Below are 14880 nucleotides of genomic sequence, written 5' to 3'. Positions count from 1 at the left end.
GTGCCTTTTTGAAGCTAAAGGATATGAACTTCATGGAAACTTCTTGAATATATATATATATATGACACGTTTATAATACAGTCAACAATGTTTGTACAAACAAATGTATTAAGGCTTCTAACCAAGTTCACACTGTCCTTTGCTAGATGCAAGCAGGTATAATGATGCATACAGAACAAATTGGCTATTGATGCTGGTTACTGATACATCTAGAAAAACATGCATGAATAGTATACATTGGAGCAGCTAGCAGTGATTTTAATGATTGGAAAAAGGATGTTATGACTAAAACAATTATAAGCATGCATTGTATCTTGTATATAGGGGTTTTTTCCCATTTGTGGAACTGAGCAAATATCTGGACAAAGATGGTTCAAGCCAGTCTGTTTGCTAAGCCCTCTCTCAGCCAAAAAGAATTTTAAAAAAAAATCATGGACCTGTTTTACAGATAAATTGAGGTTAAATTATCTAGGAGAGTTGTCCTAAGACTAATTAAGGTACGGATTGCAAATCTACATACCTAGAAGGCATATACTCAACATATTTAATAATCGCTTTTATAAGTGAAATAACATAGGGCTTAGATTGTAGTTCTTACAAATTTCTTTATGGAAAAAGTTAAGAAATTATGTTTCCAATCTTGGACAATCTTTGTCAGAGCAGACTTCAACAATGGCAAAAAAGGAAGTCAAGGGACACAGGCTGTCTTCTGTTAACTTAAGATGGACTAGTTTCTTCCTACTCCATCCTAAGTTAAGAAAAGGAATTAATAGCACTTCCTATTTACCTGATGCCAAAGGTAAAACTATTAGTGCATAAAAGAAAATAATTGAATGGTATTTTAATAAAAAAACATGAAGAAAAAGCTATGTTAACACTAGCAACAATTGTGTATTTTATTAAAGTGAAATAATACCTATGAAGCACTGAGATATTTGCTTCCCATATTTATGAACCTAAATGGTTCATAACCTAATGAACCTAAATGGTTCATAAATAATCTAAATAATCTTTCTGCAAAGTTTTCATTTCCTGATAGCTGAATTTATACTATGGAAATTTCTTATAAAACGGTAGTAGTCTGTCATAATAGCCTTTAGGTTATGTTACTGTTTAACTTAAGTTTGGGGGAAAGGCTACATTATATGAAGTACAGTCATACACATTGCCTCCTACCAACTTTCTTAGCTGCCACAAAAATCTAGATCCCTAAAAGAATCTTTTTAGGAAGAGAGGAATTATGCAGCAAGTTTAAAAGATAAGACAGAGTTATTTAACCAATAAGCTACATAGGCTGCAGGAATCTTTAAAAATACGTTGAAGTATTTGAGTTTCAGGAATGTTGATTATGTAAATCCAGAGAGAGCAGGACTCAACCATTCTAAAAAAATACATGACCTTGATATCATAATTGGTTGTAATATAGTGCCTATTCTTCTTGATCACGCCCATATAATTTGATCTAGTCCTTGTAACAAATCACTGACAGACATGCATGCAGAAGACCATTTTATACTATACTGAAACACACTGTACCAGACCAGTATCAGAAATGTGCTTCTATTATTTTTAAAGTATAAAGTGCATCATTATGAAATCACAAAACTGACAGACTTTCTGTCTGGACCATACAGTTTTAAAAGAGAGGTCAGGGCTTTAACATAAAAATTCTCTTAAGAGAGAAGAAATAATTTAAGAGGTACAAATTGATTATGTCCACCCTGCCCTCCTAGAATTGTTTTTGGCCACGCTTTTTTAGTGCAAATAAGCTAAAGTTTTTTCTCAAGTTTAAGGGATATGGCATTTTTTGGGATGCAAAGAATATTTCTTTACATCATAACAGATCTTTCTGCAAGCTTTTAACATGTTATTGCCACTTTCCAAAGAAGTGCATGTACTGTCAGATGTAAAGAGAAACTTTTTCCCACATGACCATTTCAACTATTACCAATATAAATTGGATCATATAATCCTTGGGTTTAAAGATATAAACACATCCAGTTATGTCCAATAATAAGATAAAGATGTATATGTATGTATACACACACATGCACACACACACATATTGTGTGTGTGTATGTATGTAATTTTAAGGCGCTCATGTGTAATCCCTCTCAGATGCTCACATCTGTATTTAAGTCATTTGTTGATTTGAAAAACATGGCAATCTGTGCCTATATACAGAGGAAAACAAGAATTTAGTGGCACAAGAATACACAAATTTGGGATGGGGGGGGAAGACAGCAATATAAGCAGGAACGGCTGACTATCTGGCTCAATACAAAAACAAGATAAAGTAGTGCAAACTTGTACAGGCCAGTGTATTAAGTAATACACATTTTTACTGTAGTGGTAAATAACCCTTTATCTATTTGCTAAACAAAAAGATGCAGAAGAAATGCATTTTTGAAACACCAAAAATAGAACATTAATAGGTTTGTTTCTATTAAATTTGATAAGGTAAAGTTTCCATAAAAATATTTCAATTGAAAGTTTTTTTAAAAAAAAAACCAACCAAAAACCCAAAACCTGTTACATATAATGAAATAGGGAAAATAGAAAGGCAAGAGATGGGAAAATGTGAGCATCAGGAATTCATACATTCATGGATTCTATGTTGTATAACTGGACGTCACTATTACTACAGGCATTGGGATGTGCATCAGCAAATCAGCGGAATGATAATTTAGGCTTAGACAATTTACTACAAGTCTGCTATCAAATCAACAATAGCACATTAGACCTCTATTTTTCCTCCTTAGAACATATACTTTCATGCCAGTATTTACTTAGAATCTTTCATGACTTGCTCTGGCCCACAGACCATTAGTAATTGAAAAATTAAAACTAGATTTGAGTTTGAAGTTAAACATTATTAATTATTTCTGAAACAGCCAAACACTCATTAGGTCAAATTTCTAAATATTGGGTAAATCACCTAAAACAGTGACATTTTCTTTTTCTTTGTCACAATTAGAGCACACATTTCTAAAGTTCCTTTGAAGATTTTGGTGCAATCTTTTTTTTCTTTCTAAATAAAAGTATTAGGGCAACTTTTCACACCAAATTAAATGTAGGGCTATGATCTCCACTTTCACTAACAATCTTTGAGAAAGGAGGTCACAGCCTAATTTTAAAATGATGCTGAAATGGAAATACCAAGAATACAGCTGAAACTAGAAAACCATGCTCCTTAGCTAGCAGAGCACCTGGATATGAAAAAAGAAATGAATATTGAACCTGAATCAACCAATACAGTTCTTCTAAAGAAAAAGTATTAGGTTTCAACGTAGAAATAGCTTACACAGTTATCAAGGTCAAAAGCAAAAGCTTTGGCACTCTGAACTCCAATTTAAAATTCTTGCCATGTTGATGCAATATTATACTTCATTTCATTGTATTCAGTTGATTATATTCCCATTTAAATATAGATAATTGAAGTTTTAAATTATGCCAAACAAAATGTATATTACATTTCTGTTTCATGATTAATCTCATATTAGCTGCCTAGCACAGGCTTCTCCAGTCATTATCTTGATTTTTTTTTAAAAACATGGGTTAATGCTTGGCAAAATAAAAATACAGTTATAATTTGGAATAAATATTTAAGAGCCAAGATTTCAAAATAAGATCGATAGCTATTACTGAATACTTCAATTGCACCAATGTGAAATCTGATCTGCAGGATACCAACTAACAAATGCACCAAAATCTCTCAAAGTATTTCTTTTAAGTTAAATCAGAAATTATTCTAATGTTTTTCACACTGTAGACATTTAATCTTCCTGTTTAGAATTGTAATTCCAACCATTGTTCATCTACCAAATTCCCACATCACAGTAACTTGCTAGAACCACTTAACCCCACAAATATAAAAATAGTTTTGAAATTTGTACTATTTAAATAAGCTCTCCTCACAAGATGTCAACAATCCATACAGAAGGGATGACATGATCAACATTAAACATAGATAAATCTTTTGGAGGGGATCACTTAAATTACTGGATTATCCTAAAATTAGGTACCCATGAAATTAATCACTGGCCAATTCTTCCTCCCTTAAAAATATTTTTATCATAACATAACAAGCAGATTTACTTAGTTAAATATACCTTTCCCAATACAATCGTTTAAAATTTAAAGGTCAATTTTGGTCATAAATGCTCTTGGTTACTATTACAACACATTAATTCCATCTGGCTTATTTGCATCATATTACACTGCAACACAAACCTTATACATATTCTTAAAGATTACAACAGAGTTAGTGGTATTATACATAGTTGATAAACTTGTGAGGTTAAGAACCAGAATCACAGGGTAATTAATTGTTCCTATGAGAAACCAGGGAAGTTGCTGGGTGTAATTTAACATGAAAACCAGACCCACATATTGGAATTATCTAATAACAGGGAAGAACTTACAAAAAGAAAGGCAACTTCTTCCATCCATTACATATCAGTACCTCCTGGCATTTCTCTGCTTTGATTCTTGGCCCATTGAAAAACATTCTAATCAAGACCCTCTTGTTCTTCTCCACTGTCCCCTCTGATATCCATTCTTTTCTCTTTATGGCCGTTGTAAATTCTCCTCATTTCCTCTTCATACTTGATAAAGTTTTCCCCAAATCTTGTCCATGCTTTGTATGGGACAGTTATGGTGTTACGGTATGGAGGCCTCACTTCACTTACCTTCAAAAAAATACCATACCTGTTAGATCCCACATCAAAGTAGAACCTTTTGTTGTCCACCCTGAAGGAAGTCCCCTCTGGCAGTTCAGGGGGATCATCCCCTCCACTCCTCCTTTCTTCTATGTCTCCTTCCCCATATTCTTCAATAAGTTGGACCAAAGCATCCCTGAATTCAATCATTCCCTGTGCTGGAAGGACAATAGTCTGTTCCTGCCCCAAACTGTGACCAAAATATCCTATCATGCCAGGTCCTCTAATCAAGGTTTGTCTAATCCTTAAGAAACGTCCACGTTGATTCTCCTTTAGGTCTAGGTAATATTTCCTATTATCTCTTTCAATATATTCAGTTTTTAAGACGCTGTGAAGATGTTCCTCAGATCCCACTGAAGCTGGAGGTGAGGGTAGCTGATGGTGTTGCCGCCTTCTTGAATCTTGTTCTTTGCCATTAGCATGGTCATTCCGGTGAGTCTGGCTGCTTTTCAAGCCCAAATGGGCATAGTGTTCTATGAAATCACCCAGGCAATCTTTCAGCTCAGAAGCTACTGATAAAGATAGAGTCAGCTTGCTTTTTCTGATATTGTCCTGCCTGCCTCTTCCTATCCAGACTTCAGCTATCTTCAGAAAACGACCTCGGGAACTTTGCTTCACATCCAGGTAAAATCTCTTTTTTTGGATGTCCACTCTTTTGGATGCCAGCTCCTGGATTTCCATGCAGCCCGCCTGAGAAGAGGAGGCAGGATAATGATACTGCTGCTGGGACTGGGAGTAAATGCTCCTGTGTAGGCCAGAGCCCCCCACACTCCTTCCTCCTCCTCCTCCTCTGCCTCTCTCCATCTTTAACCATCAACTGAAAATAACAAATATATAACAAAGATGCATAACACCATAGACATCCAGGAGATCCATTTTGCTTTCCTGGCAATGGCCTCTCTGCCCATAATTAATTTCCCTAGAAAGTTATTTCTAACACTTTCGTTTCTTAGCCTGGTACATAGAAATGGGGGGGGGGGGGGAAAGGAAGGAAGGAAGAGGAACGGGGAGGAGTTCTTGTAGAAAATCATGTGCTGAATGTCTGTTAAAGGCACAGAATACATTTTTAAAAGAAACAGGGCTTTGCCTTTTCCCACCCCTTACTAGCCCTGCTCCTGGGTGCCACAAATATAATACCAGCAGTCAGTGCTTTTTTTTGTAAAAGAAAAAGGTGCCGGGACTCACACATGTCATACAACTTGCCTTGCCTACCTACCCTACAAGGTTCCATCCAAAAAAGGTGCCGGAACTCCGTTCTGGGCGTTCTATGAGAAAAAAAAGCCCTGCCAGCAGTATTAGAGAAGGCCTCCTCAAGGTACCGTTGGCCAGACAATGTCGGCTTGCGACCCCCAGGGGAAGAGCCTTCTCTGTGGGAGCGCCTGCCCTGTGGAACCAGCTGCCCCCTGAGCTTCGGATGGCCCCAGATCTCCAGTCCTTTCGCCGCGGCCTCAAAACACTCCCTTTTCCACCTGGCTGACCTGGACTGACGACAGGGATTTTAATTATGTTTACAATTTTAACACTAATCTTTCATTTATTTCAATTTTTAATTTTAATTTACTGTACAAGAGACCTTTAAATTTTTGTTGTTGTTAACCGCCCTGAGTCCCTCAGGGAGATAGGGTGGGATTTTTTTATTTTTTTATTTTAATTCCATTTATATCCCGCCCTTCTCCGAAGACTCAGGGCGGCTTACAAGCTTAGCAGTAGCCTTCATTCTATGTGTATGCCTGCTTATTATTAGGGCTTTCACATACACCCCCCCCCCAAGCGGCATTATTACCAAGTCAGCTTAATTGCCTCCCAACAATCTGGGTCCTCATTTTACCTACCTGGGAAGGATGGAAGGCTGAGTCAACCTTGAGCCTGGTGGGAGTCGAACCTGCACTAATTGCAGGCAGCTGGGGTTACTTAAGGAGGCATTAGCCCACTGCTCCACCAAGGCTCTATTAATGGGATATAAGTCCCATAAATAAATAAATAAATAAATAAATAAATAAATAAATAAATAAATAAATAAATAAATAAATAAATAAATATGCCTGCTTATTAGGGCTTTCAGCCCCCCCCCAAGCGGCATTATTACAAAGTCAGCTTAATTGCCCCCAACAATCTGGGTCCTCATTTTACCTCCCTCGGAAGGATGGAAGGCTGAGTCAACCTTGAGCCTGGTGGGACTCGAACCTGCACTAATTGCAGGCAGCTGGGGTTACTTAAGGAGGCATTAGCCCACTGCTCCACCAAGGCTCTATTAATGGGATATAAGTCCCATAAATAAATAAATAAATAAATAAATAAATAAATAAATAAATATGCCTGCTTATTAGGGCTTTCAGCCCCCCCCCAAGCGGCATTATTACAAAGTCAGCTTAATTGCCCCCAACAATCTGGGTCCTCATTTTACCTCCCTCGGAAGGATGGAAGGCTGAGTCAACCTTGAGCCTGGTGGGACTCGAACCTGAACTAATTGCAGGCAGCTGGTGTTACTTAAGGAGGCATTAGCCCACTGCTCCACCAAGGCTCTATTAATGGGATATAAGTCCCATAAATAAATAAATAAATAAATAAATAAATAAATAAATAAATAAATAAATAAATAAATAAATAAATAAAAAAACAAACCGTGGTCAGGGAAGGGGAAGCTTCTCCTGCCACGAAACACACAGCTCGAGAGTATAGGAGACTTATTATTTTCACCGGGTAACGTTTAACACGTCCGCATCCTGCGTTACAGCATCGGTCCTGTGCTTGGGGGAATTCGCTCGACAAGCCCCGATTCCCTTCCCGTGTTTGGAAGCCTTCGCTCGGCCAGCTGCTGAACGTCTGGCTTTCCTGCTGGATGGAGCCCGAGCTGCCTTTCGCGGGCGTTGCATGCCCGCGCGTGGAAGTGTGAGGCGGGGGGGGGGGGGGGAGAAAGGAGGCAAGACCCGTCAGAGAGAAACAGGACAGGACCGACCTTTGCCAAACGGGCCTTCGCGCCACCGCGAAGCCTGGTCGGCTCGAGAGACCTCTCGCCTTACGCCTGCCACGACGAGCATCTTCCTTCCCCATTAAACCGACAGCCTAATTCTAGGGGAGTCTTCCCGTTCTCCCCCCCCCGCGGCTCCCCCCTCCCCACAGCCCGCACCCTATGGTCAACAAGAGCCTTGGTGGAGCAGTGGGCTGATGCCTCCTTAAGCAACACCAGCTGCCTGCAATTAGTGCAGGTTCGAGTCCCACCAGGCTCAAGGTTGACTCAGCCTTCCATCCTTCCGAGGTAGGTAAAATGAGGACCCAGATTCTTGGGGGCAATTAAGCTGACTTGGTAATAATGCCGCTTGTGTGTGTGTGTGTGAAAGCCCTAATAATAAGCAGGCATATGCATAGAATGAAGGCTACTGCTAAGCTTGTAAGCCGCCCTGAGTCTTCGGAGAAGGGCGGGATATAAATGGAATTAAAATAAAAAAATATGGTCGCCCGTAGAAATTGCACCGACGGCCCCTTCGGGCGCCATGACACGCAATTGAGCCGGGGCGGGTTTTTTTTTTGGGGGGGGGGGGGAGTTAGCCAGAAGGAAAACCCAAAAAATAAAAAATAAAACCGCACGGCGGAGGGCGGTCGGACACTTACTCCATCCCTTCGACTGCCTCTCGCCGACTTGCTTCTCAACCAGCCGCGGCCGCTCTCCGCCCTGGCCCCTGCAGCGCTCGCCTTCCCCGCGCGGCAGCCTCTCCGAGAGCGGGATGAGCGCTCCAGCGATCGGGCGGGTCCTATCGCCGCCCGCTTCTTCGCCCTCCTCCAAGCCGCTGCTCCGTGCTCGACGCGCGCCAGCCGACCTCAACCGCCCCGCCCGCAAGAGAACGAGGAAAAAAAAAAAACAGCGTACCGGGCGGAGAAGAGGAATCCCTTTTCTCCCTCCTACTTTGAAGCGACCCGTCTTCCCCCCCCCCCGCCTACCTTTCTTCCCAAAAATTATAAACTACATCTCCCAGAATGTCCTGCGTTGCCGGCGGCTGGCGGGCGCGGAAGCTTTTCTGCGCATGCGCTTCACCTCATTTCACCTTCTACAGTTGACAGCAGCCGGAAAGAAAGGCGGGGGGGGGGGAGGAGGAGGAGTATGGCGGCTCGTGACGTATTTTCATCGCGACGATAAGTGTTGACTACGGATGATGATTTTCTCGTGCGTCTGGCGGGAAAGCGATTGAGAGAGAACTTTTTTCCTAGGGCGCTGGGCGGTGGGGGAATTTCGGGGTGAGGTGAGTTTCTTTTACTTCCAGCGCCGCTATTAGGATAGTTAGCTTTTGTTTAAACGCTTATATTTGCATGTGAAATTACCTGGCATCACTAGCCATCCATACTCACGTTACATGTTCTAAAGTTAGCACTTGTTTGTCATTTTCAGTGTATTTCTTCAACTGAAACCAAGCGAAGAGGCTCTTCTGAACAGATTTTTTTTCTTTTTCCTTAGCCGTGCTGGCCTAGAAACCAGGAGAATGAGTTCTAGCTTGGCCTTAAATATGAAAGCTGGCTGAATGACTTTGGGCCAGTCACTCCTTCTCAGCCCAACCCACCTCACAGGGTTGTTGTTGTGGGGGAAAATAGGGGAAGTAGTATTTGGTAAATTTGCTGCCTTGAGTTATATATATAAAAAGGCAGGATAAAAATATAATAATAGCAACCAGAACACTCTTTCTTCCTCAAAATAGACCAATTTATACCATAACAAGCATTCTGGATGACAGGTCAATAGGTGATTGACCTACTATTTATAGCTGCATTCTTCACTTTCTTATCCTTTCAATTTTTCTCATTCTTGCTTATCGGAAGTGAAAGAGAGTGTTCAAACAGGTGTCCTTCTGCCGAAGATGAATTTACAATGAGAATAGAATAGAATAGAGCTGGAAGGGACCTTGGAGGTCTTCTAGTCCAGCCCCCTGCTTGAGCAGGAGAACCTATATCGTCTCAGACAGGTGGATGTCCAGTCTCTAACATCTCCAGTGATGGAGCGGCCATGATTACTGGGGGTAAGAAAACATGAATGAATTTACAATAAGAAAAATCATTATGAATGCTATATTTTAGCAATTAAGGTATTTTTATTGTTCCAAGAAAGGTAATAAAAATGTCTCTTGTTCCAGATCATGTGCATTTGCAGAGGAATAAATTGATAGAACATGGATTCTCCATCAAATAAACTTCCCCTATGGATGACAGAACCAAACAGAGAAGATACTGTGGATGACAAAAAGGTAGAAAATCAGAATATATGCTTGGCTCTTATAATAATTTAAAGCATGGGAAATGATAACTCCTCTGGGCAAATTTCCAATTTGCATGGAAATTTTCAGAACTACTAATTTGGCTCTTTGCAGTTCTGTTTTTAGCTTGATGACATTAAACGGGAATACTTTGAGTTGCAGGAATATCCAAAAGGCCAAAAGACCAAAAGGCCAAAAGGCGAGAGGCCACTGTTGTCCAAATAGCCGGGTGTGAGTCTCTCCTCCTTAGATGCGGCCCTAAGGCTCAGTTGGGCTTGCTGCTAGTGTACCTTTCACCTAGTCGCGTAGCAGCAGCCCTGCCCGAGCTTCTTGTCATCCTCTCGGGACTGGTGGTTGAGTTCCCCAAAATTATGATCTTGGGTGACTTCAACTTACCATCCCTGGGGAGATCATCTGAGTTGGCTCGGGAGTTCATGGCTTCCATGACGGCCATGGACCTGACGCAGATAATCCAGGGCCCAACTCATGTAGGAGGACACATGCTCGATTTGATTTTCCTATCTGGACAGTGGTTAGATGATCTGGGTGGGGGCTCTCCAATTGTTACGCCCCTGTCATGGACAGATCATCATCTCCTGCGGCTGACCTTCCGCTTTGCCACTCCCCGTCGTGGGGTTACTGAACTAATGAAATGGTACCGCCCCAGGTGGCTTATGGACCCTGGGCGGTTCCAAACAGCGCTTGGCCCCCCACCTGCCTCCTTTGCTCATAGCTCGGCCAGTGCCATGGTGGAAGCCTGGGAAAAGGCAGCCACAGAAGCACTCGACCGAGTTGTACCCATGCGGCCCCTGACCCGTTGCAGATCCCAGTGGGCTCCATGGTTTTCTACGGAGCTCCGGGAGATGAAACGGCAGAGACGGGGCCTAGAGAGCTGTTGGAGATCCAGCCGATCCGAATCCGACCGATCGCGACTAAGGTCCTTTACGAGGTCTTATCTCGCGGCGCTAAGGAGGGCAAGGTCTAATTACTTTGCTGCCCTTATTGCGTCCGCAGATAATCGCCCGACCGCCCTGTTTAGGGTGACCCGCTCCCTCCTTAATCTAGAGGTGAAGGAGGATCCCTTGCAGGGTCGTGCTGAGGAATTTAGCCAACATCTGCTGGACAAAATCACTCGGATCCGGACCAGTCTGGATTCCAACTGGGCAGAGTCTGACGATGAGAACATGGACAGTCTTGTTGATGTTATCTGGGAAGAGTTCGATCCTGTGACTCTGGACGAGGTAGAAAGGATCATGAGGAAGCTAAGCTCCACTACATCCTTATTGGACCCGTGCCCCTCCTGGCTGGTTTATTCGGCTCGGGATGGGACACGAGGCTGGATCCATGCAGTGGTAACTGCTTCATTGAAAGAGGGCAGTTTCCCCGCAGCCTTGAAAGAAGCGGTGGTGAGACCCTCCTCAAAAAGCCTTACCTGGACCCAGCTGTTTTAAACAACTTTCGCCCGGTCTCCAACCTTCGCTTTCTTGCGAAGGTTGTTGAGAGCGTAGTGGCGCATCAGCTTCCTCTGTTCCTAGAAGATACTGATTATCTAGACCCGTACCAATCGGGTTTCAGGCCCGGACACAGCACGGAGACGGCATTGGTCGCTCTGATGAATAATCTCTGGCGGGCTCGGGACGGGTCATTCCTCTGTCCTGGTCCTATTAGACCTCTCTGCGGCTTTTGATACCATCGACCATGGTATCTTACTTCGGCGTCTCAGGAGATTGGGAGTGGGAGGCACTGTTCTTCAGTGGTTCTCCTCCTACCTTCTAGAACGTTCACAGTGGGTGTTGGCGGGTGACCAGAGATCGACCCCGAGGCCTCTCATTTATGGAGTTCCTCAGGGGTCGGTCCTCTCACCTCTCCTGTTTAACATCTATATGAAGCCGCTAGGTGAGATCATCCGTGGTTTTGGAGTGGGTTATCATCAGTATGCTGATGACACCCAGCTTTTCATCTCGACCCCAAACCACATCAGTGATGCCCTTGACGTGATGTCCCGTTGCCTGGAAGCGGTCCGGGAATGGATGGGGAGGAACAGGCTTCAACTCAACCCAGACAAGACTGAATGGCTGTACACACCGGCATGTCAGGATATTCACAGTATTCCATCCCTTAATATTGGGGGCGAGTTACTGCCCCCCGTAGATAGGGCTCGCAACCTGGGTGTCCTCCTAGATTCACAGCTCTCCTTAGAAGATCACATAGGAGCTGTGACTAGGGGGGCTTTCACTCAGATTCGTCTGGTGCGCCAGCTACGACCCTATCTGGACCTGGATGCCTTACGTACACTTGTGACCCATTCACTTGTGACCTCTCGTCTTGACTACTGCAACGCTCTTTACATGGGGCTGCCCTTGAGAATCACTCGGAAGCTTCAGCTGGTACAGAGTGCAGCTGCACGGACGCTTTTGGGGGCTTCCCGATACTCCCATATTACACCTCTGCTTCGTGAGCTGCACTGGCTTCCAGTTGCCTTCCGGGTGAAATTCAAGGTGCTAGTGATGACATACAAAGCCCTACATGGCATGGGTCCGGATTACCTACGGGAGCACCTACTGCCAGCGTCAACACCCCTCCGTCCTGTGCGCTCCCACAGAGAGGGCCTCCTCAGGGTGCCACCGGTCAGAGAATGCCGGCTGGTGACCCCCAGGGGGAGAGCATTCTCGGGTGCGCCAATCCTCTGGAACCGCTTACCAGCCGAAATCCGGATGGCCCCCGACCTTCGCACCTTTCGGCGAGATTTAAAAACCTATCTATTCCAGCAAGCCGGCCTGGCCTGATAGATTTGGGGTTTTATTTGTAGATCTGGGGTTTTATCTGTTTTATTGTTGGTTTACTGTATACTTACTTTGCTCTGTACACCGCCCTGAGTCCTCCGGGAGAAGGGCGGTATATAAAACGAATAAATAAATAAATAAATAAATAAAAAGGCCACTTATAATTGGATTACTGATTTTTGCAGGGAGGTTTCAATCATGTTTTCAGATTGATTTTTAAATTGTCCTTATGGGGGTATTTGCTCTAGTAATTTCTTTTTTTAGCTAAGATAGATTTTATTAGCAATATTTTTACAGTGTTCTTCAGTTTCTGATAAATTGAGAACTTCTCTTGGTAGAATGTGTGTGGATCCATCTATTTGTTAATCTCCTAATCTATATAAGCAACATTCAAAACACTAATATGCTTTAAAATAGAATTTGTACCTTTTTCATATTAAAATTACGTATATACTTGAGTATAAGCCGAATTTTTCAGCCCACTTTTTGGGCTGAAAAATCCCACTTCGGCTTATACTCCAGTCAACAAAAAAAACTTACCGAGGACTTATGCGCGGCCGAGGCTTTGGTGCTTCCGGGATCGCGCGCACCTCTCCCAAGCCACTGCCGTCCGGAGACCTGCCGAAGTTTGGGGAGTTTGCGCCCTGCCTGCCTGCTTCTTTCCACAGCGGAAAGAAGCAGGCAGGCAGGGGGCGGAGGAACGGAGACCCGGCGACGTTTGGGGAGGTTTGGGCGCCTCCCCAAATATCCCCAAACGTCGCCGGGTCTCCGTTCCTCTGCGCCCTGCCTGCCTGCTTCTTTCCACAGCGGAAAGAAGCAGGCAGGCAGGGGGCGGAGGAACGGAGACCCGGCGACGTTTGGGGAGGTTTGGGCGCCTCCCCAAATATCCCCAAACGTCGCCGGGTCTCCGTTCCTCTGCGCCCTGCCTGCCTGCTTCTTTCCACAGCGGAAAGAAGCAGGCAGGCAGGGGGCGGAGGAACGGAGACCCGGCGACGTTTGGGGAGGTTTGGGCGCCTCCCCAAATATCCCCAAACGTCGCCGGGTCTCCGTTCCTCTGCGCCCTGCCTGCCTGCTTCTTTCCACAGCGGAAAGAAGCAGGCAGGCAGGGGGCGGAGGAACGGAGACCCGGCGACGTTTGGGGAGGTTTGGGCGCCTCCCCAAATATCCCCAAACGTCGCCGGGTCTCCGTTCCTCTGCGCCCTGCCTGCCTGCTTCTTTCCACAGCGGAAAGAAGCAGGCAGGCAGGGGGCAGAGGAACGGAGACCCGGCGACGTTTGGGGATATTTGGGGAGGCGCCCAAACCTCCCCAAACGTCGCCGGGTCTCCGTTCCTCCGATTCTTCTTGGCTCCCGGTCTCCCCCAGGCTTCCCGGCTGTGATTGGCGAGCGAGCCTCCCGAGCTCCGGCGGCCGTGACATCAGCAGAAGCGGAGCAAGCAAAAGCGAAGGGGGAAGGAAGTTCACCAGCAGCACCTCGAGCCCGCTCCAAGCGCTGGCGGACGCGGAGCCGAAAGTGAAGCAGCATCTCTGCGCGCCCGGGCTGCTGGGGTGAAGTTGCAGCTGCCGCACCAACCAGCTCCTATTTACAGCCACCCATCCGAGAGAAAAGCGGCTGTCGGTGCTTCGTCGGCCTTGATCCGGGACGCAGCCTGACCTCCCCTCGTCCCGGGAGACTCTCGCTTCCCCCACCCCCCACCCTCCCTACATCCCGAGCCTTCCAGATCTTCGCCTGCCTACTCGCGAGCAGGCATGTTTTCCAGCCAATCCGGGCCTGGGAGCAGGGCGCCGGCGGCACGTCCACTTTCCCCGCACTCTCCGTTCAGACGGCGCCCTTTGAGCCTGGAGTGATGTGGACGTCGGAAAAGGGCGCTGGGCGAAAGCAGCGAAGCGGGATCGCCGCGTGCCCCCCACTCCTCCTCCTCCTCCTCCTCTTCTTCTTCTTCCTCCTCCTGGTCGGCTTGACACCCCCATTTCGGCTGCTTCGCAAACTGCTTTCTCCACCCCACCCCACCTCACCCCTCCCCGCAAAAGATGCCGGGGTCGACAGCGTTTTTTCTACCCGGAACAAGCAAACACGCAGGCAACCCTGCACTATTCAGCTCAGTGAAGTCACGCTTGGTTAAAAAACAGATTTAATAATA

The 14880-nt window shown here is 45.0% G+C and overlaps 2 protein-coding genes across 5 annotated transcripts in view; one reads left to right on the top strand and one right to left on the bottom strand.

Moving 5' to 3' along the window:
• Window positions 1–931: 931 nt before the first annotated feature.
• Window positions 932–8530, bottom strand: PURG (purine rich element binding protein G). Of its 2 annotated transcripts, none has more exons than XM_083351439.1 (2): window positions 8331–8530; window positions 932–5538 (listed from the first exon to the last, which is right to left on the bottom strand). In XM_083351439.1, exon 2 carries the CDS (start codon window positions 5523–5525, stop codon window positions 4512–4514), a length of 1014 nt encoding a protein of 337 aa, XP_083207565.1. In that variant the 5' UTR covers window positions 5526–5538; window positions 8331–8530; the 3' UTR covers window positions 932–4511. The 2 variants fall into 2 exon arrangements, with proteins under 2 accessions (XP_083207565.1, XP_083207566.1); XM_083351440.1 differs by lacking the exon at window positions 8331–8530 and adding an exon at window positions 7678–7764.
• A 392-nt stretch (window positions 8531–8922) lies between these two features.
• The window catches only part of WRN (WRN RecQ like helicase), a 65198-nt gene continuing 59240 nt past the window's right edge, over window positions 8923–14880 (top strand). The window contains exons 1-2 of one of the 3 annotated variants that reach the window (XM_083355122.1): window positions 8923–8956; window positions 9839–9949. In XM_083355122.1, coding sequence (XP_083211248.1) covers window positions 9875–9949 — 75 coding nt within the window. In that variant the 5' untranslated portion in view covers window positions 8923–8956; window positions 9839–9874. Of the gene's footprint in view, window positions 8957–9838; window positions 9950–14880 lie in introns of those variants that run through there. The other 2 variants (XM_083355121.1, XM_083355123.1) reach the window with 2 other exon arrangements.

Source organism: Vipera ursinii (assembly GCF_947247035.1).
Source record: "Vipera ursinii genome assembly, chromosome: 2".
Classification (NCBI taxonomy): Eukaryota; Metazoa; Chordata; class Lepidosauria; order Squamata; family Viperidae; genus Vipera; species Vipera ursinii.
Note: the sequence above shows the minus strand (reverse complement) of the source record. Positions and strands in the feature narration are given on the sequence as shown.